The sequence below is a fragment of the Thermobia domestica genome, chromosome 14, assembly GCF_964235325.1.
Source record: "Thermobia domestica chromosome 14, izTheDome1.hap1.1, whole genome shotgun sequence".
NCBI classification, from domain to species: domain Eukaryota; kingdom Metazoa; phylum Arthropoda; class Insecta; order Zygentoma; family Lepismatidae; genus Thermobia; species Thermobia domestica.
This window is the reverse complement of record NC_137467.1, coordinates 200,281,921-200,302,436: the sequence shown is the minus strand read 5'-3', so window position 1 is coordinate 200,302,436 and position 20,516 is coordinate 200,281,921. Positions and strand designations below refer to the sequence as shown.

The 20,516-nt window shown below is 37.1% G+C and overlaps 2 protein-coding genes across 3 annotated transcripts in view; one reads left to right on the top strand and one right to left on the bottom strand.

Annotated features, from left to right (window-relative positions):
* LOC145670526 (AN1-type zinc finger protein 2A-like) overlaps positions 1 to 2,060 on the bottom strand; it is a 57,072-nt gene extending 55,012 nt beyond the window's left edge. Inside the window, exon 1 of one of the 2 annotated variants that reach the window (XM_081739304.1) lies at positions 1,700 to 2,060. In XM_081739304.1, the coding sequence (XP_081595430.1) occupies positions 1,700 to 1,754 (55 nt within the window). In that variant the 5' untranslated portion in view covers positions 1,755 to 2,060. The remainder of the gene's footprint in view (positions 1 to 1,699) is intronic. The other variant, XM_081739303.1, reaches the window with a different exon arrangement.
* LOC145670525 (peptidyl-prolyl cis-trans isomerase D-like) overlaps positions 1,955 to 20,516 on the top strand; it is a 42,522-nt gene continuing 23,960 nt past the window's right edge. The window contains exons 1-4 of the mRNA XM_081739302.1: positions 1,955 to 2,092; positions 9,132 to 9,269; positions 13,052 to 13,158; positions 17,145 to 17,333. Coding sequence (XP_081595428.1) covers positions 2,020 to 2,092; positions 9,132 to 9,269; positions 13,052 to 13,158; positions 17,145 to 17,333 — 507 coding nt within the window. The 5' untranslated portion in view covers positions 1,955 to 2,019. The remainder of the gene's footprint in view (positions 2,093 to 9,131; positions 9,270 to 13,051; positions 13,159 to 17,144; positions 17,334 to 20,516) is intronic.

Genomic DNA, 20,516 nt, shown 5'->3' with positions numbered 1-20,516 from the left:
ATGGTGTTGAGAATCAATTAATATATGCACCTGCTTTCCACACACAAAAATATTTTTCCTATAGCTTTTAACACATGCACACAACTTTTTCTGTTCTTCAGTCAAACATGTCTGCCTTGTCTTCTTGTGGGTGTTGCCAATGTGGACGACCATGCTATCTGTTGAGAGCAATGATAATTTTTTCTATTGCCATGGAGTTGAGACGAAATAGAGGTGACAGAAACGAAGCATAGTCAGGCTTTCTAAATAATCGTTATAAAGATTTACTTTCCACAAAACCGAAGCATTGAAGTGTTCTCTTCCATTTAATTACCATTAAATGATATTTGATTTGCGACTTCAGTTGTAATTTATTGATTAAAATCAGTCAACTGTAGTCTGTGACAGCCCACGGTGTTGAGAAATTGGGTAATAATTAATTTTTTACGTATGTTTCGTGTTATATTTGCAAAATGTTATACATGGCATACCTACTTTGTGACGGTTACTACCAAACAAAATAAAAATGAGGTGATTCTTTCTAGTAGTAGTTTGAAGAAATGCCCGTGACAGAAAATTTCCCTTTTTCGTGGAATCACCCATACATAATTTTATTTTTGAGGAAAGAGCTGCATTACTGGCTGCAGATTTAATTTAGGAGGCTTACCAATTACGGGTATAAATACAGCTTGTAGACATATGCCACAATGCATGATTGCTATCTGACCCAGTTAAGACAAAAGCGCAGCAGGAAAACCCGCGAGTGGGTGCGTACGTAGGGAGCAGGCGTACCAGCGAAGGTGAGTATGCGCGAAAGCATGGATAGTGAAGAAAAGACGATACAGCTATCTTCATTACTTATACACTGTTATTGTGAAATGAAGTGCTTAAGTGCCACAGAATGTATCCACGAATATCGAACCTAACAGAAACTACACTAAACTAACCGAAACTGAACTAAACTTAATCTCTATCCTATCTCTAACCTAAGTCTTAACATGCTGGACCTACTATGTGGCACAAAGGCCAAATTTTTTCCGGGTAGTGACATGTATTATCACCATGCAACTTACACATTTGTATATGGGACATTTTAATATTTCAAAAACTTACTTCCACAAAATTTTCCTCTAGTTAGATACTTTAAAAATTGTTCTACAAACGTACATTTCCTCATATTTTCCGCAGATTTTGGCCATCTTCTGCAGAGTAATACCCTTTTATAACTTTCATTCTTAACCTGTATGATTTCTACAATATACTATTTACTTCACATATTTTCTGATTGAAAAACATAACTTATTATTTAAACGATATAGGCCTATTAAGAATGTCCGATAGATGTAGGCACACTTACTTTACAGTTCCTTCCTGTTATAAACATTCAAAGTGCAAGGCATATCTTGTTACATATTTAAAATCAATTATCTACATGAACTTAAGCACTTTATGACATAAAAAGAACAAGAAAAGTATAGTAAGTCTCATTCTTCAAAGCAATTTTAAAATTTAATTCAAATTACATAGTTTCATTTATTTAAAAAATGGTTTTTGCTAAGCAGTTCATGAACATGAATATACAAAGTTAATCGTGAATTTAGTGCACACAATATTATCCTAACACAAATATCACTGGAATGTTGTCTTATATATTAAATTTGTTTATTACTATAATTTACACAAAATCCCTTTAATTAAAAGTGAAATTACGGCAACTTACCTAATTTGTGACAAGCTGAGAACGTACAATGCTTTCCTAAATCAGGAAACTCCATAGTTTTTACTTGTAATATTAATTACTGTTCACCGCTATGATTCTGTTGACTTTCATACCAAGAATGACTTAATGATCTGGTTTACCTTAAACTTATATGTACGTGCTATAGGCCTATATTACACCGTCCCTTCCAGTTGCTGACATTGTGAAATGCGTGACGCAGCTGTTTTCCTTCTGACAACACTTCCGGTAAATATTACGCCTTATTGGTTACTGCTATATGACGTCATAAAATATTAATCTACATCATCGTTCTGTGCAATATGGAGGAGTCTCAGAACGAAGCGCAAGAGAATCCTATTGTTTTCTTAGATATTCGTATAGGAGAAGAGAAAAGTAAGTGTTTATTTCCATTATTAGAGACTACAATGCATATTTAAACTGAATATTCATCGAAGCACATACATGGGGCAGAGAATGACAATCTAATGCGCATTATCTTGAAGGACTTGCATGTTGTTGTGGAATATAAAGTTCTATAGAAATTTCTTTATGTTTATTTATACGAATCACCTTTAAGTCTTAATATTTATAGAATATAAGAATTATTGGTCGACACGTTGGTACGTTAGCTAGAGCGTAGATTGGATAGAAACTTTTCAAGAAGTATGCTGTGTTGTAGGATTGTGATCCAGTACTGGCAAGCATGTTGTGAGATCTTGACATGACAGTGGACGGACCCAAATGTTTTTGTTGTGAAAACTTATTTTATTAGTAAGACGAGACTGATGTCCATTGTTTGAGTTCTTATTTTAAAATTTCCCGTTACATTAACATTATTTTGATTTCCACTTGGCTGTTAGATAATATGAGTAGTTCACTAGAAATGATATGCACAACAATTTCTGAATGACAATACAAACATTAGTTTAAAAATATTTACATGGAGAAGTACATGTAATTGTTAATACGTTATATTTAAAAAAAAATCAATTGTTGATTTGGCCTATGTTTAGCAGAAAGGGTCCAGCTCTTTTCTCTAAAAAAAGGTAATAGTATACAACAGTGCCTCATGATCTGTGCGCGTGGATACTTCCTACTGTTGCACTACGTATAAAAATGATTTTATTACATTTAGAAGTAGTAAGAAGCATCCACGTGCACGTGACATGCGATATGTGTTTCAAATCCCCCACATATACTCATACACTACGTACAAGGGCACATTATTATTCTTCGCATACCATAAAACACAACGAAACGCAACGCAAACCGACGTACATTTTATTTTATATTACTCAGTAATTAAATGAAAGTCGCATTTTTACCTCATTTTCAAGTTCCTATATCCTCAATGAATAATCCTTAAAAGACTGCACTTCGTGAGTCCTCGCTAAATGATGAGGCACTCTCGTATACTATATCCAAAAAAGGTTACAATTTTTGTTCACATTCAGTTAGTTTGGGGTAGGTTAGGTTAGGTTAGTTTAATTTATGTTATTAGTGTAGGGGTCCCGCATAATTTTCCAAAAAATTATATAATTTCGCTTATTTCTACGAATATTAGGTTAGGTTAGATTTGGTAACGTTATGTTACGTCTAAGTACTTGCATCATACATTTCTCGGCTTGTGTATAGCCCGCTCCCCCCAGTTCTTTGTCACCGGAACTGGAAGTCACTATTAGTATTACTACTTATATCGAGAACAACCCAACCAACCCCTGCCGGGCTTCTAACCCGTTCCTACTACTAGTAGTAGTACTACTACTACTATTGCTACTAACTACCACTACTACTACTATTACTTATATCGAGAACAGAACCTAACCAACCCCTGCGGGGCTTATAACCCGTTCCTACTACTACTACTACAACTATTACTACCGCTACTACTACTACTACTACTTATACTAAAGCTTCCTTACCACAAAATTTAAATCTTAAATCTTTATAACATGCGATTCCGATTCATTATGAACTAATATGAATCGTTAGAATCACTATGATTCGTTAAAAATCACTGGGGGGAGCGGGCTATACTCAATCCCATTTCTCCTATAAATTTTGTGTTTTTTACGTGCTTCTGGACCACTTGTACTAAACATACTCCGTTGATTTTTCACCATAACTATTTTTTTTTTATCAGTATGATATAGAGAAAGATTGTAAGTTTCTAGAACACAGGTCCCCCTTTCCATTGAACTGTAATATTGAAAACAAGGTGCCCTTTGGGGCTCTAACCCGGCTTCAGTCGCGAACGCTCGCTCGACAATACCATGTGAATTAAATATTAAACTTTGTACAGAAATAAACCAACTAAATAATATAACCTACCGGTATATAGGGAGACCTGTGAACTAAGACCTTCCAGGAAAGATAATCAGTTGCGGGTAATCGTGCACTTTAACATCGTAAATTACAATCGAGATTTCAATGTTTTAACGTGTTAATAATGCAGGGTGGACCAAAAATAGGTATACAGTACCGTATTGCATTTTATATCATTTCTTATTGTTATCTATCAGGTAGGCTTTGTTTCTTTATTATTTGTTCTTAATGTGTGTTTGCTTACATCTTAAGCTTGGAACAGCCGAACCCAATAAACTCATAAACTAGAATGTTATACTTGATCAATGCAGGGATATATACCTACTTTTGGGCTACTCTGTATAAGTCGCATATCCTCTCTCCCACCTAGGAAATATTGCCCGTGCTGAAAAATAAATTTGTAATATACGGTTATCGTTTCGACGCTAGTGAAGTTATCAACGATTAATCTCGAATGTGGTCAGCCGCAACTTACGCAAGAGTTCTTTTATTTATATGCTAAAAATGTTCTGTTCTCAAACAGGACTTTATTAGGCATTACTCGAGCAGACTGTTCTCCCAAATTTTGACACGTTTCTTACATTTTCAGGGTTTTTTAAGCAGAGCATGCGCTAAATGAGGAGCTCCATTACTACTTGCAAATTGACTTCAGGAGAGATCAGTATAAATACAGTGTGGGAGTATGGTATAAAAACAACAGTTCGTAAAACATGAAGTAACTTGTGCTGGATGGCCACTAAAAACCACGAATGCTATTTAACAAAGTCAGGTCATGAGGGCGCCCGTACGGTAGTGAGGGGGTGCGTCCGTAGGGAGCAGGCGCGTCAGCGACGGGGGTATATGCATAACGAAGATAGTGGAAGAGCACACCTACCCATACAATACTTTCATTATCGCTTAAAATTCATTTCAATATGCTGTGCACTGACAGTAATGACTTACATTCACACACTCATTCCTTCACGAAAAATGTTTCGCATCGTATTTTACCTGTAAAATTTCTATTTGGTAGAACCGTCTGCTCGAGTGAACCTGTTGCAACATACCGGTACTAATAATAGAAGTCACACGCGCACACAAAATTGCCAGTGCTCAAGATTAAATATTTAATCTACGGTTGTCGTTTCAAATAGAATACATTAGTGAACTTACCCGTGATTAATCTCGAACCGAACGTGCGCAGGGAATGTACCAAAGATCGTCCTGTCCTCAACCAAGAATTTATTAAAAACCACGAAAGATTGGAACTTTTGTTTGCAGTTCGCATCTACACAATTAGCATTACCTTAAATTTAAACATCAGTTAGGGTGACATGATTGTGTCACTCAACTAACACGCTTTTGTTAATTAAATACTATTTTTCGTATTAACTAACTTAAGGAATAACCTTGGCTCAAGTACTTAGATAATATGTCCATGTCAATTACCGCAAACTAAACTCTGGTGGCATTTAGTATCCCCAGATCCATCGACTGCTCCGGAGTTAGTACTGTGACTTGCAGTGAGTCGTTGTGGACGATTTTATGTGTATACCCACCATCTCTGACGCGCCCTTTCCCTACAGAGACAGTCGCTCGCTATTGCTCGGGTTCCCTGCTGCTGTGCTTCTGTCCTGACTCGGTTAGGTAGCATCCGTGCTTTTTAGAAGCAAGTACAAACTGGTTCGAGTTTTATGCACTGTGTTTTTATGGCACAGTTACAAAAATCTTTGAGTTTTACGTCCCACGCTTGTGCCGGTTAGGCTAAAGGAGACGGTGATGATGAACAATGAATGAAATGGTGGAATGAAGAAAGTGGGAGGAAACGGGAGAACCCCCAGGAAACCCATGCACACGGTGTTTGTCCACCTCAAAGTTCACTTGGCGGGGCTGGGATCGAACCCGGGACCCCAAGCACCAAAGGCGAACGCTCTACCACTGAGCCACCGCGGCCCCGGCACAGTTACAAATAACGAACCGTAATCACTACCAAGGGATTTTAGGGGAGAAACTAAGTAATATCTTTAAACTCAAATTTTGGGTTGCGTTGACGGTATGTGATCCAGTTTTTCATTGAGTGATGTACTGACATTTGTTTGCGAGAATAGTGTTGCCCAAAAAGCGAGACAAGATGGAAGGTATTCTCATCTCAACTTTTAAAATTTGAGGAATTTTCCAATGATGTCAGTCAGGAAAATATTTCTGTTTTCTCTACTTGAAACATATTCCGAATTTTGACCTGTTATTGGCGCTGCTCTCAGACCTAACTTAGGAGGGTTTCATTTAAGATTATATTTTTATCAGATGAGTAAAATAAATTATAATTTTATAGGAGTTAACTTTACAAATGCCCACTCCAGCTGGTATACTCACTCAGAAACGAAAAGTCATACTCTATTAATTATATGGCTCAAAACTTCCCTGACCTTGAGCAAACCGTTCGTACCCCTACCCTATTTATCCCTAACTAACTTTACTGTACCCTACCCTACTCCACTATACCGTTTTAAAGCGGCCGTACGTATTGATGCGCAGCTGGAACGGCTATTGTAAAGTATACCTTTTGATAGCATCTACAAGGACGTAAGAATGTCCGCAGGTATTGATCGAATTTTCGATTCGTTCTATTTCAATGATATTTCGAACTTGGGCCTCTGATTGGCAAATTTTTTGCTTCAAACTGCGAAGTGTATTAATATAGATCATGTTACGCCTCCCAGATGAATGCGAGAATATCCGTAGGTAAAAGCCACGAGAAGTTTTCTGTTCATTGTCTTTTTTTAAAAATATATTCGCAATTTTGAGCTGCTATTGCAGCGAACATATTTTGAAATTAAAGCCGTTGTTCACCCCATTCGTTCTTCCAGTGGCGATATCATTTGTGTTTGTGTTATTTTTATGAAGTGAGTGAAATAATTTATGGGCAATAGTTTTCTGAATTCTTGATGAGTTTACGATTACCAATATATATATTTTTAAATTAAATTTTTTGAACAAGTTGTTCAGAAATATTTCAAAAAATATATAATTTTTATTATATTTCTTTAGTAGAAATTATATTATTAAATAACATTTCATTACTGCACTATATTAATTTTTATTTTATAACTTAACGAATGTTGCTTGGTTTTATTTCCTTCTGTTGAAGTAATGTGCGATAATGTTATTTTTGTTGAAAAAAAAAAAAAAAAACCTCACTTACATAGCGTTCTGCTAGCATTTTGGACACCTCAGCTTAAAATTCGTGGTTGATCTTGAGTAATTCACTAACGTGTAGACATCTATTCGAACATGATAACCGGAAATTGAGTACCGGTATTGAGTTTTGAGCACTTGCAATATATTTTTGAGGCTGAGTCCACGACTTTCATTATTAGTATGTTGCAACACTAAAATCACTAGATTTTAATTCATGACGAAAAAGTGTAAGATTACGCATTTCGATTTATTTTGGAACAGATTTTAAATATTCGCTGTTCTAGTAATTCTCACATTTCAAATACAGAGATACAAGGCATAGCAGAGATTCCGTAAACTGTGTTTATCAATATAATAAAAGTTGAAACCCATTATTAAACAGTAAAATGTACAGTATACTTTATTCATTGACAAGTTCTTTGTAGTATTATAAATAATTTATTTAAGTGTATCAATACTTTTTGCACTAACCGTAGGCAAATAATTGTAGAATATGTTACACATTCAAATCTTACCTTAAAAGCGCCAGCTGCAGAGTGGTTTTTTGCAGATCCGTTTTATACTTTCCTTATGGTCGTTGCTTAGTACTGGTGAGCTGCGTACGGAAACACTAAGAAACTCGCATAATATGTTGCAACGAGATAATTACCAATTTAGTTATATTTAGAGTAGAATATATGTTTATGTAACAATTGGTGTAATTTCCATGTGATTTTTTAAAAAAATGTTTACCTATTGGATAATTGAAATGTTCCTTCCAATAGGGAGAAAGATTGTTATATGAGTTTCAGGAAATAATTGAAATGCTGCTTTTTCACAGCTTCATGAAACCTCCTGTATTTTTTCGTTGTGATTTCCTATATATATATATATGTTCATTAGCATTGAAAAGCCTTTAATATGATCCTTATCTTTTGGGATATAATTCTGACAATATAAAAATTACGTACGTAAATAATGGTGATTTTTATTTCAGAAGCAACGTCATATCTAAGTTTCTTTCTAGTATTAACATTTGCAATTTGAAGCAATTTGATAAGCTTTTCGATTGGCTTTGCATAGACATTTAGATATAAAAATGAATAGTGTATTTTATAACATACGAGGAGAAGTCAGAAAGTTCCTGGAATTTAGTTGTAGCTCTTTATTACCACAATATGAGTACACATTTATTTTAACCGCTTTCAAAGGAGACACCTTCAGAACACACAGTTATTTCAGCGATCCTGCCATTGCTGGAAACACCTTTTTTGGTATCTTCTGAAGTTTAATGGTCGCGTTGGTTTTGATCTCTTGTGCGGTACCTCTGATGCCCATTTTTAGCTTTGAAAAGAGCCAAATATCCTAGGGTGCTAAACTGCCTTTAAGGCTATCAAAGTCTCTGAAGCAGATTCCCCCAATTTGCATATGAACTTGATGTTTTCACATTGTTCGATCTGTGAAATTGAGCAAACTGATCACCACACGTTCCTCCGATCTCCTACACTACTTGTACAATGCCTGTTATGACCTGTTCATACATGACATACGCATAATTAGCTATGGATATACCACATTGACTTGACACCTAGTCTTCCATTCCAAGCGCTGCTATCGGCTGAAGGAATTTCACTCTCTTTGGCTAAGACTCTCTCGCTTAACAACAGCTGAGCCCTTATTGGCTCAACGCATGGGTGTGTAGAGGGTGTGAGCTGTAGTTCACATTTTTGCCACGGCTCAAGACATTTTGGCAGCACTATAACCTAAGAACTGTATTGTACAAGGTTCATTGTGATTGCACCACAAATACCAACATTGCAGCAACATTTTGGGAACTTTTTTGACTGCCCTTCGTACAATCAATATATCAAATATTGCCCAAGACTGTACGTATCTACTGTAATGTCCGATGTGATTTTTCATGTATTTTTTTCTTCCTTTCTTTCAACAGTTGGACGTGTTGTATTAGAATTATTTGTAAATGTAGCGCCAAAAACCTGTGAGAACTTCCGTGCCCTTTGTACTGGGGAGAAAGGTGTAGGAGTTCAGGGGAAAGCACTTCACTACAAAGGATGCAGCTTCCACAGAGGTAACGCTTTTATTCACCTAAATTAATATAAGACCTTCATTTTACTTGAATTTCTAGTACGGTCTACTGATACCTAGCTCTCATCTCTTGTACGGGGGCCTTAATTATGGTTCAAACGACGATGAAACATAAAAATTCTCACACCGCACTACTGTTGGTAAGACGTTTCCAAGTACGGAATATGCTCGGAGAACGGAATTGTAATATTGTGTATGATGTTGTTTACAGGTTGTAATTTAAAACTGTTTTTGAATAGAAGGGGTAATTTTCAAAGATTCTCTAATATTTCATAACTTTATAGTTCTTTTAAGGAAATTACATCCGTGCTTTCTGTGAATATGAGCCGCTTGAAGAGCTGTTATATATAAATAAAAACTACTCAACTTGCTCTGCGGATTTTTTGAACAGTCCTTAACTGAATTTTCACGGCCACCTCTGGCAACAGAAGAAAGTATAAAAGAGCTCAAGTGTGTACACCGTAAAATCCCACGCTAAAAGCTATATTTTGAGTTACATTTAGGTCTTTTGTCTTGTGGTACGTACCTCTTTCCTGAAGAAGCAGTCATTTTTGAAATGTTTGATTTACGAGTTGAAAATTGTAATTTAAATAGTTTCGAAGACTGGAACAAGAGTATTATGTATGCATTCAAAAGATACTGCTATCAATAGTTGGCATTGCGAGTTCTTTCTCATCGTTCTTGGGGTGCTGATTGTACAATACTTTTACGACTCTACACCAATCCGTTCTAAAATGGATTATGGTTTTGGTTTACTCCTCCGCTCGGCCATCTGTTCTACGTCAGCTGGATGCAGTCCATCGTCTTGGTATTCGCTTTGTATAGGAGCTTTCCGTACTAGCTCTATATCTAGCTTGTATGTTGATGCATATGAATCATCTCATCATCATCGCAGGAGTTGTTTGATCCTCCGTTATTTTGCCTTTTCTGTTCACCCTTCTTCTTTTGTTCTTGAAGCGGGTGATCGCTGTCGTGACTATATGGCACGACCTCATGTCAGACGACCTTTTGGGATTCGTGCATTAGAACTTTTAGATGAATTAGCTCTTGATGTACCCGATTTTTATCCATTGTGTTTTCTTCCCGTTCCACCTTGGCAGCTCCATAGTCCTCATATTTCATTTCAGTTGACGTGGTTTAGTAAATCTACCACTACCACGCCTGATTACGGATGTCGGCAGGAATTTCGCTCTTTGTTACAATACTATGCTGACTTCTCACATTTTTATACAGAAGGCTCGAAACGAGACGGCACTGTTGGCTGTAGGTTTGTCTTTGGCCCTGCTCGCTGTGGTTACCGACTCCCTTCGTTTGCATTGATCTTTAGTGCTGAGCTGCTAGTTGTTCTTGAAGCTTTGGAGTATGCTATGTCGCATAACATTGCCCGTATTCTAATATTGCCTGACTCTTAAGAGTGCTCTTACCAGCCTTTGTAATGTTCACACGATGCATCGTCTGGTTCAGCGTAATTCGTTAAAATGCCATTCTCTACAAGGTGCCGGCTCAGTTGTCCACTTTTGTTGGTTTTCCTAACCATGTTGGCATTTCTGATAATGGGCAAGCGGATTCTGTGGCAAAAGATGCAGCTCTTCATGGTGTTGCACTCGTGACGCCTGTGCCTTGCACTGATTTTTACCCCGTATTCACATCTCGTTTTTTTGCAACAATGGGGGTCGGAATGGGATCTCGCCCATGTCAACAGATTGCCCGCTATTAAATCCCGCTTAGGAGTCTGGCCCTCTAGTTTCCGACCGTTTCGTCGAGGAGTAATCCTTTTAGCTCGACTGCACATTGGACACAGTCATCTGACGCATGCGTATCTTTTACATGGCGTTGCAGTTCCAGAATGTGTTTTTTGCGGAAACCTTTTATGTATTCGCCATCTTATTGTCGATTGTCCCGCTCTGGGTCGGCATCGACAACGTTATAAACGTCCTGACGACCTGGATTTGCTTCTTGATGACGACACTCGATTTTTTCATGGGCTGCTGCTGTTTCTACAAGAACTTCAACTTTTGCATGCAATTTAGTTCAAACTCGTGTGGGGTGTTGCTTTTGTCTGTTTTGCTTTTATGATTAAGTTACGTCATATATATAAAACTATGCTGAGTTGACAATACTGTTGACATGGCTGTATCGTAAAGTATGCCAGTATTTTCATGGTGCAAAATTTCAGAGATTTTTGTGTATTAGCTTCAGAGTTCCAAGGGCGCATGGAGATAAATAGTAAGCCTTGTGTATATAAACACGGGTGTTACGTAAGTTTGTAACTTCCTGTAACTACGGCTGAAATTCAGCGGCAGCTGGTACAGGTTTACGGACAGACAGTAATGTCTCGTTAGTATGATGCAGAATAATGTCGAAAGTTTGCGGCTGGTAGAGAAAACGTCACCCATGAGGAGCGCAGAGGTCAACCCAGCACGGCATCAACAGGTTTGAACACAACTGGGACATCATCGACCACCCTCCCTACAGCTCGGACCTAATTCCAAGTGATTTTCACCTGTTCTCACACTTGGAGGAACACATAGGAGGCCGTCGCTTCGCTTCAAACAAGGAGGTGAAACACTTCTTGACAACGTGGCTGAACACGCAAGAACAAGACTTTTAGCAGGAGGAAATCTTCAAACTTATAGCATAATGCAATAAGTACCTCAACCGGCATGGAGGGTATGTTGAAAATTAACCTAATGAATATATTATCTGTTGGCTGTATTGGTTGTATGAAAAAGGGAGTTACGATGACTTAATGATAAAGCGCTCACTTCCGATGCGAAGGATCCCTAGTTCGATCGCATGGCGTGTGAGTTTGTAGTGAACAACAGTCTTTCCCGTTTTCCATGAACATTCACTTTCCTTATCCATCCGTCTATTTAGCATACAGGACATGGGACGTTAAATTACAATTTTCATGTTCTTGGTGTATATAGTCTCTCTCTCTGTTTATATATATATAAGATGGCCGTTCGGAAAGTAAATTGCGATTGGTTAAAAAAGGATCACAAAAGCAAATAAGAAGAATTTATTTACATCTGAAAAATATTTTCTGTTTTTCAGCATAGTTTTCGTAAACATGCAAGCACTGATTATATCTCTTCTTCACTAGCTTAGAAATTCCACAGTACTTGCTGTAGCCTAACATCTGTGTCACTACGTCATATAACACAGTCCTGGAAATTTGTGGAAATTCATCGGAAGGCTCCGAGATTGTAAAACGTCGATTTTCGAACGATCAATTTTCTGAACAAGTTAATCAGTGACCACTGATGACCTGCCACTCCTCTCTTCGTCATGAATGTTTGTTCGTCCACTTTTAAATAAACGAACCCATTCACTCATCACACTTGGTCTAACACACGGCACAGAGTTCTCGATGAACAGCAGCTGGCGAATATTGTTTTGCCGTAAGGAAACGTGTAACAGCTTGTTCCTCGCACTTGACTGGGTTTTCTATTGCAGCATACATTTTGAGACACTAGAAAACTGGAACTAGTGATCAGACAACCTTCATTCTACCACGGCTGGCTGCAGACTGATCTACCGAGCACGCTGTGCAAAGATGGTATCGCTGCCCCCTCTACTTCACGCACAAATGACCAATCGGATGAAACTTTCCGAACGCGCTTTATATATATATATATATATATATATAGTTTCTACTGTATATGACTTTGTTCACGTGTTCAAGTTTCTTGTGTAACATATTTCATCCTAATTGATGCCAACGTGGTAATAACTCTAATCGTTGTATCCTTGATTTTGTAGCCATTCCCCAGTTTATGATCCAAGGAGGAGACATAATTAACTTTGATGGGACAGGAGGCGAAAGCATTTATGGAAAGACATTCGAAGATGAAAACTTTCAACTTGTGGTACGTTATTTTCTTTTCTTTTCTTTTTTCTTATAAATGCTCTAAAAAAAATATTGCCTTGCTCTTCTCTCATTTTTTAATGACAGATGCAATGAAAGGTGATAGTACTTGTACAAACACTAGCTAAAGATTTATTTTTATTATTATTATTTTTGTTAGTAACTTCAGACCACATTCAGAGAGCAGTTATCGCTTCAAAGATAAAGTTGGACTAAAATTGGATGAAACTGTGGTTCTGTATTTCAGTACTAATGTTGTTTGCCTTGTGGATTAGAAGAAGGTGAGGGAATTTCTCACATGGTTTCTTAAGAAGTTGCTAGTAGTAGTAGTGGATGACCCCTAATTCAGATTGAATACTAACCTTCAGAATGAATATTCAGAATATGATTTATTTTTTATCGTGGTTTATTTTGAGAATTTGGCTGCTGTTTTCCTCGAGAGGATGGTGAAAATTACTGGTTGATTGTTGTACCTCTTCTTAGTATTTGATTAAACAAAACATATTAACTAAAATTAACCAATAATCTTCATTCTTCAGGGGAAGACAACAGTCGAAGTAATCTAGCTAAACATCAACTTTGGAACACGCATACACGGTTTGTCCAGAAAGTAGTAGAACTGATGTTTTAAAAAATAAATTTATTCACAATTTTGACACATCGGCTTAATAGTTCCCAACATATGTCCCTTCTGCATCAACACAGCGTTTCCGTCGATATGCTCCTCAGCTTCCTCGTTACGGCCTTTTGATCTGTCTGAACTGAGCCGTGGTACCGACCTTCCATGATTCTTTTCAGTCGAAGGAAGAGGAAGAAGTCTGACGGAGCGACATCTGGGCTGTAGGGTGGCTGGGGAAGCTGTGTGATGCCATGTTTTTAAGTCCATGACAGCAAAGACGGTGTGACTCGGCGCATTGTCGTGATGAAGCTTTCATGATCCAGCGATTGCTGGATGGACGCGGGCGACTCGTTTTCTGAGTCTTTGAAGTACTTCCACGTAGAATGCAGCATTCACAATCTGACCAGGTGGTACAAACTTTCTGTGAACCATTCCTGACCGTTGCTTATCTTCAAGTTGCTCTCTTCCCTCCCGAAATAATTTGTGCCATTCAAAAACACTTGATCGACCCATGGGATCACTCCCATAAGTAGTCTCGATAATATCATGGGTCTTACTCGCAGTTTTGCCCAGTTTGACGCAAAACTTCACCGTGTAACGCTGCTCTAACAAACAATTCATTGTGAAGGAGACAAGGCATCTTGAAAAGGGTTCACCTTAAACTCGATCTACACTCCGTGACCCCGCCACCCAACCAGGGCAGTAACATTGCCGCTCTCACTACGTTTTGGCGGAGAAAAAATCAATCCTACCATTTCTCGGACAAACCCTGTAATTTAGGTTAAATATCGAATTTGGTTTTAAAGTTGCTTCTTGCTTTCTGATTACATGTGACTGTACAACGTAACATATGATTTTGAACTGCGTTGGCATTCTATTTGTGTCGCTCCGATATTAATTTTCGTATGTTTTCAGCCACCAATTAAATTGAATGGACAGTACTAGAAACCTAATTTTTTTTCATTGCTTTATTTTACCTCCTGTACCTATTCGAAAGGTTTAAAGTAAGTAAGGATTGAGAGCCAAGTTCATTTTAAAAGAGAAACGATAATGACTTTGATTAAGAAGCAAAAGTGGTCATTTCGTAATCACTAGGGCAACCCAAATGCATAAAAAGAATAAAAATTATAACAGCAATTTACACATGTGGTTGGTACCTTGAACATGGTTCTGGTTGTCTAAGGGTCCAGAAGAAACTAATTTTAAAAGCATAATAAAGCATAATTTTAGAGAATAAAGCATAATTTAAAATATATAGCACAATTCTTGGAAAATTCTGTTTAACTGCAAGTTTAACATGCTGTATTAATATTTCTTTAAAACCAATATTTACAATGCAAAATCATTGAGGACATAACAATGCAACAATGAAAAGCTTATTTTTATTTCTGTAAACTTTTCGGTGTAATCCTTTGATGTGGAGAAAAGAAAGAAAAAAAAAGGAAAAGAAGAAACTTTTCCGCCAACAATGCATAGTACACAAAAACTCCACACTATATTATTATGTGTAACTCTTGAATTTGAGCACTTTGTGTACTTTTTAGTGGCATCTTTCCCTTTCTGTATATATACACCTATAAGGCGCACACAAGTGATAGAAAAAACTGACTAATTCAATTGATTAGCATATATCTTTTTACAGTGCATTAAGTAGAAAGTTCAAAAAATATGAAATAAACTGGTTGCATAAAACATTAATAAATAGATCAAGATACTTAGAATATTTAATATATAGTAAATACAGGCCCGCAACAAGAGGGGGGGGGGGTTAGGAGGAACCTGGTCCCCCTAAACTTTTCGTAGCTCCTCCAGACCTCAACACAAAATGCAATTATTATACGAAAAACACAATTTAAACATTTGTAAGAGAATTTTTAATGACTTGCTCCTCATCCCCCCTCCCCCCCAAACCTCTGTGACTGGTTTCGGGCCTGAGTAAATATTATACATTATACAAGATAAATGTAAAACAATGACTGAAATTAACAATAAAGCATAATTAAACAAAAAATAAAACATAATGTGGGTTGTTCTAGTAATCACTCACTATTCTCAATGAGTGTCAGCGAGGCTTACAGTTTCTCAGATTTTTCACTCGACCGAGCTTGAGGTCGCTATCTTTAATCTCCTTTCGCTCACCAACTTCATTAGAGCTTGTGCTCACACGGACTGGGGCTTTGGTTCACTTTACACTAATACGGCAAGTGTTCATATGGGTTTGCTTTTAATTACTAAGCACACGAGGCCTATTGAACCCAGAAGCCGCGATCTCTGGTAAGAAGTAGTATAGATCATCGAGGTAGAAACTAGTTCTTAATTACGTGTAATAAATTATTGTTATTTCTTCATTAAGGACTGCGACTACGTTCATCACTACTTGGTCTATCTTAAACATAAACATATATATATATATATATATATATATATATATATATATATATATATTAGGAAAGTAAGCTAATAAGTATGAAGATGGTGTAAATCCAGTGTATCTCAGGGGAAGAAGGCGTTCGAAAAGAAACAAAAGCTACTAATCAGAATCTTTAACATATAACTGAGAAAAAGACTGTTGAAAGCATGTGTATGGAATGTGGCCTGTATGAATGTCAGGCATGGATGGATTCTAGAAGAAGAGAGAAAAAAAAAAAGAACAGAAAAATGAAATAAAATCTTTAATTTTTACGTCCCACAGTTATGACGGCTAGGTGAAACGAGACGATGATGCTGAGAAATGAATGAAATGGTGGAATGAAGAAAGTGGGAGGAAGCGGGAGAACCCCGAGAAAACCCATGCATGCGGTGTTTGTCCACCACAAAGCTTACCTGACGCTAGCAGGGATCGAACCAAGGACCCCATGCACTTGAGGTGAATTCTCACCGCTGAGCCACCGCGGCCCCCGAAAAAAAAAAGAAAGCGGAGCTAACGGTTCCTAAACTTTACCTTTCTTTGCTGCTTGCAGTGGAGCAGCGGGACAATCCTAACCACAACCCGGCCTGGGCCCGGCTGCGGAGCCTTGACGGAAACTTTAACCCTCTCTACTTGCAGTGGAGTAGAGTGTGCCCTACAACCCTTCACATAGCACACTACTTAGGCTTCCTCCCTGATGCCTTAAATAACCGTCTATGTAAGTCTTCTTATTGGCTAGAATTCCGGGTGTGCAGTTCTGACGTTATACTTCTTATACACTCAAATTTCTCCTGTATACAATAGATCTTGAAACCAATTGTTGGTTTATGTAATTCCATTTGTATAGTATTGAATGAACCACAGTTCCGTATTGTCATACAGTTTTTTGATATAAGATATGTAGTGAAGCTGTTCAACGTAATGTATTAATATAAAGGCCTATGCACTTCTTTATTTACAGCATGACACTCCTGGTCTACTCAGCATGGCGAATGCAGGTCCAAACACCAACAACTCTCAATTTTTCATAACTACGGTGCCTTGTCCTCACCTTGATGGTCGCCATGTTGTTTTTGGAAAAGTGAAAAAGGGGCTTGGAGTGGTTGAGGAAGTTGGCAAAGTAAAGACTGAAAAGGACTGTCCAGTTGTTGTAAGTATAGTCTTTAGAGACCTAATGTTAACCAAAATCTCTAGTTCTTAGTGTTAGAGGTGTGATAAAAATGAACACGTTCGAGTTCTTTTGGAGGGCTTCATTTCAAAATATACAATATATATAATATATATATATATTTGCCCTCTATTGCTTATATTGTTGCTTAAATGCTGAATATTGCATAGTCTTTCTGTATTTCATTCCGATAAATACTAGACATGTTGTCTCCATAAATCTTGCAAAATCGCGAATTAGATACAATGAATATTTCCACTGATTTTTTTTATTGCTCTAAAAAAACTTCAGAGCTAGCTGATTACGGAGAACACTTCCTTCCGCTCATGCGACGATTCTAACTAGTTGAAATTTTGCGATTGAATTCTGGTCTGCTACTCATGCGCTTAAAACGCCATGTTTATACGTCACAGGTCGGTACAGGGGAAAAGATCTGCGCCGCGCACTAGGGAAATGGCTTAGCGAAAGATACGATCTATGGTTTTCAAATGTGAAGAAAAGTAACAGAATTTAAGGTTTATTTAAAAAGCAAGCTATTTATTTATTTATTATCAATTATTTGAATAAACTTGAATATCGTAGGACATAGTTGAAGTGTACTAATTTGCTATATTATTCACATTGTTTGCAGCCTGAGGTAAGAAACTAAGTAACATTCTCGTGTCTCGGTCACCGACCGACCTTACGAAGCGGATTTTATTCATTGTTAAGGAAAAAGAATCAACAATATAAAAGCATAGTTATTTGATAGTAGAGTGCTAATTTCTTACATGCAATTTCAACGTGGATTCAATAGTTATGCGCTCAGGAGGAAACCCAAGGAAATTAATACATGAAAAAATATTTCTCCAAGTAAAAATAATCTAAATTCTTTATTGAGTTCAACACAAGGACGCACAAACTTACGATGATAATTATGTTCATGAGCATTCTGATAATTTACCATGCTATTATCGAACTATGTACTTCACACATTGGCAATATTATTTCATCATAATATCTTCGCGCGTACTGTCGTTGCCTTTAGCCCATGGAACATACTCGTAAATTCTTTATATTAGTCCATGTGAACATTTACAAATTGGCGGAAGTGTTTTGACAACGTGAGTTAACATTTAAACCAACAAATAAACAGATGTGGTCTCACAGTAATGATAACAAACTAGTTACAGTGGCTTATTACTGAATAAAATGAAATGAAATTTCTACTTTTATGTCGCATGAATATGTTCTGTAGGCAAAGGAAGACGGATGATTAATGAGAGTGAATGATTATAAAACAATCTGTGGAATGGTCATGTGGGAGGAAAGTCTGAATCGCGAGAAAACCCACGGACACGATAGTGTCCACCAGAAATTCATATGGCTTGAATTCGAACCAGGTATCCCTCACACTATTGATCCACTGTGTCCTTTGATAATGAATGTTTGTGATATGTCGTAACGAGTAATAAACACAATATTCTGTTCCAGTGAGTGAAACAGTGTAAGAGAAATCTTCTCTACTGGACGAAACTTAACAAAGGCTGAACTATTCATACGTTTGCTTTTATGACTTTTTTTTTTTTTTTTTTTTTAACTTGTGGAGCTCAGAACACACAACACAATACTTTCGCGATATAATCTTTTGGAAATGTAGCACCATATAATCATCTCAGAGCTGAGGGCAGGCTTGTAGCCACCCTAAAAATATAGGGGGACCCGCTAGAAGTGGGGGAGGGAGCTAATTCAACCATATTATAGTTTATTTGCAAGCCTACCTTGAAAACTTTAGCGGGTAGTAAAAATTTAGGGGGCTGCCTCCCGTGGATACAGGCCTATCTGAAGGGGAGAGAGAATATAAACAAACTTACGTTTGCATACTTACAACACTATTTCGTGTGAGGTTATTGAAAAGAAAAAGCTGAAGTTTCAAAGTAACACATAATGAATTTCTGTCAATATTCCTCTTGTTCATGCTCGAAAAATCCTGGACGCCAGGTAGTCAAGGCGATTGGAAATAGAAGTTTGGCTTCTAAATAAGTTAAATCAAACAAAAATAAAATTATGAAGGTCCATGTATGAAATTGTATTATTAAGATGCCTAGGTTTGAGAACCGGCGCCTAGGTGACAAGGAAAATTCTCGAGAACTTACCTTGTTTATGATGGTCTTTCGGCAGCCTGCCTGCCTCTATTCGCTACAGCTTTCTTCAGCTTCAAACCTTCGCGGTGACCGCAAAAGCATTTCCCTTGTAGAAATATAGTAAGAAAGTAAAACGCTATATAATACGATTCTTATAGCGTTAAGAATAGTTGTAGCAATGGTGTGGGGTGACCAATTGCTAATGCAGAGTAAGTAATAGAAAAAATTGGAAAGATGTAATAGGATATGAATATTTTTAAAGGCTTTTTGGTGCAGAAAGTGCTTATTTGTAGCCGTAGTATAATAGCATGAAGATTAACGACAAATGTTCAAAATAAAGAAAAGCTAAAATATGATGGCCTAGATATTCTGAATCTGCGCATAAATTGATATAGTTCTTAAACTCTAATTGGGAATAATACAATAATAAAGTAATCCTGCTTAAGTGTATAAGTATCTAAAATATTTGTAATGATAGAACATTAGAAATGACCATTCTTAATAACACGTTACGTTTATATACAGTAAGTGTATTACTTATTTTGCCATTTTATCTTTCACTATTCTACTAAATTTATTTGTAGTTTGCAGTAAGAAACTGTAATATCAAAAGATTCCCTTAAACTTCCAATGCGGCTCACAGAGCGATACGGACCTGTGACGTCACGCCAAAACCCTTGTCTGTGTTGCCGTGACGTAAGCAGCTCATTTTTCCACTGTTTGAAGCGTTGTATCTCCGTAACGAAGAAATATTTTTCTGAGATTTTTGGTATGTGGTATATTGAAGACTAGTTCTACACGATGGTGTCTTTAAATTACAACATTTGGTTAAAAAAGAAATGTCCATTGTGGTATTGTTTGTGGACAAATGGAAATGTTAACTAATACGCTGGGTGGCAATGCATCGTTTTCACACAGGTAATTATTGAGGAAAAATCACCTACCTACGTGTGGTTATGACTTCCTGAATGATTTGCAGATTTCTTGTTTGTTTGTAACAGTTTATCTGTAAGATAGTTGGTGACCAGCCATATATATTGAC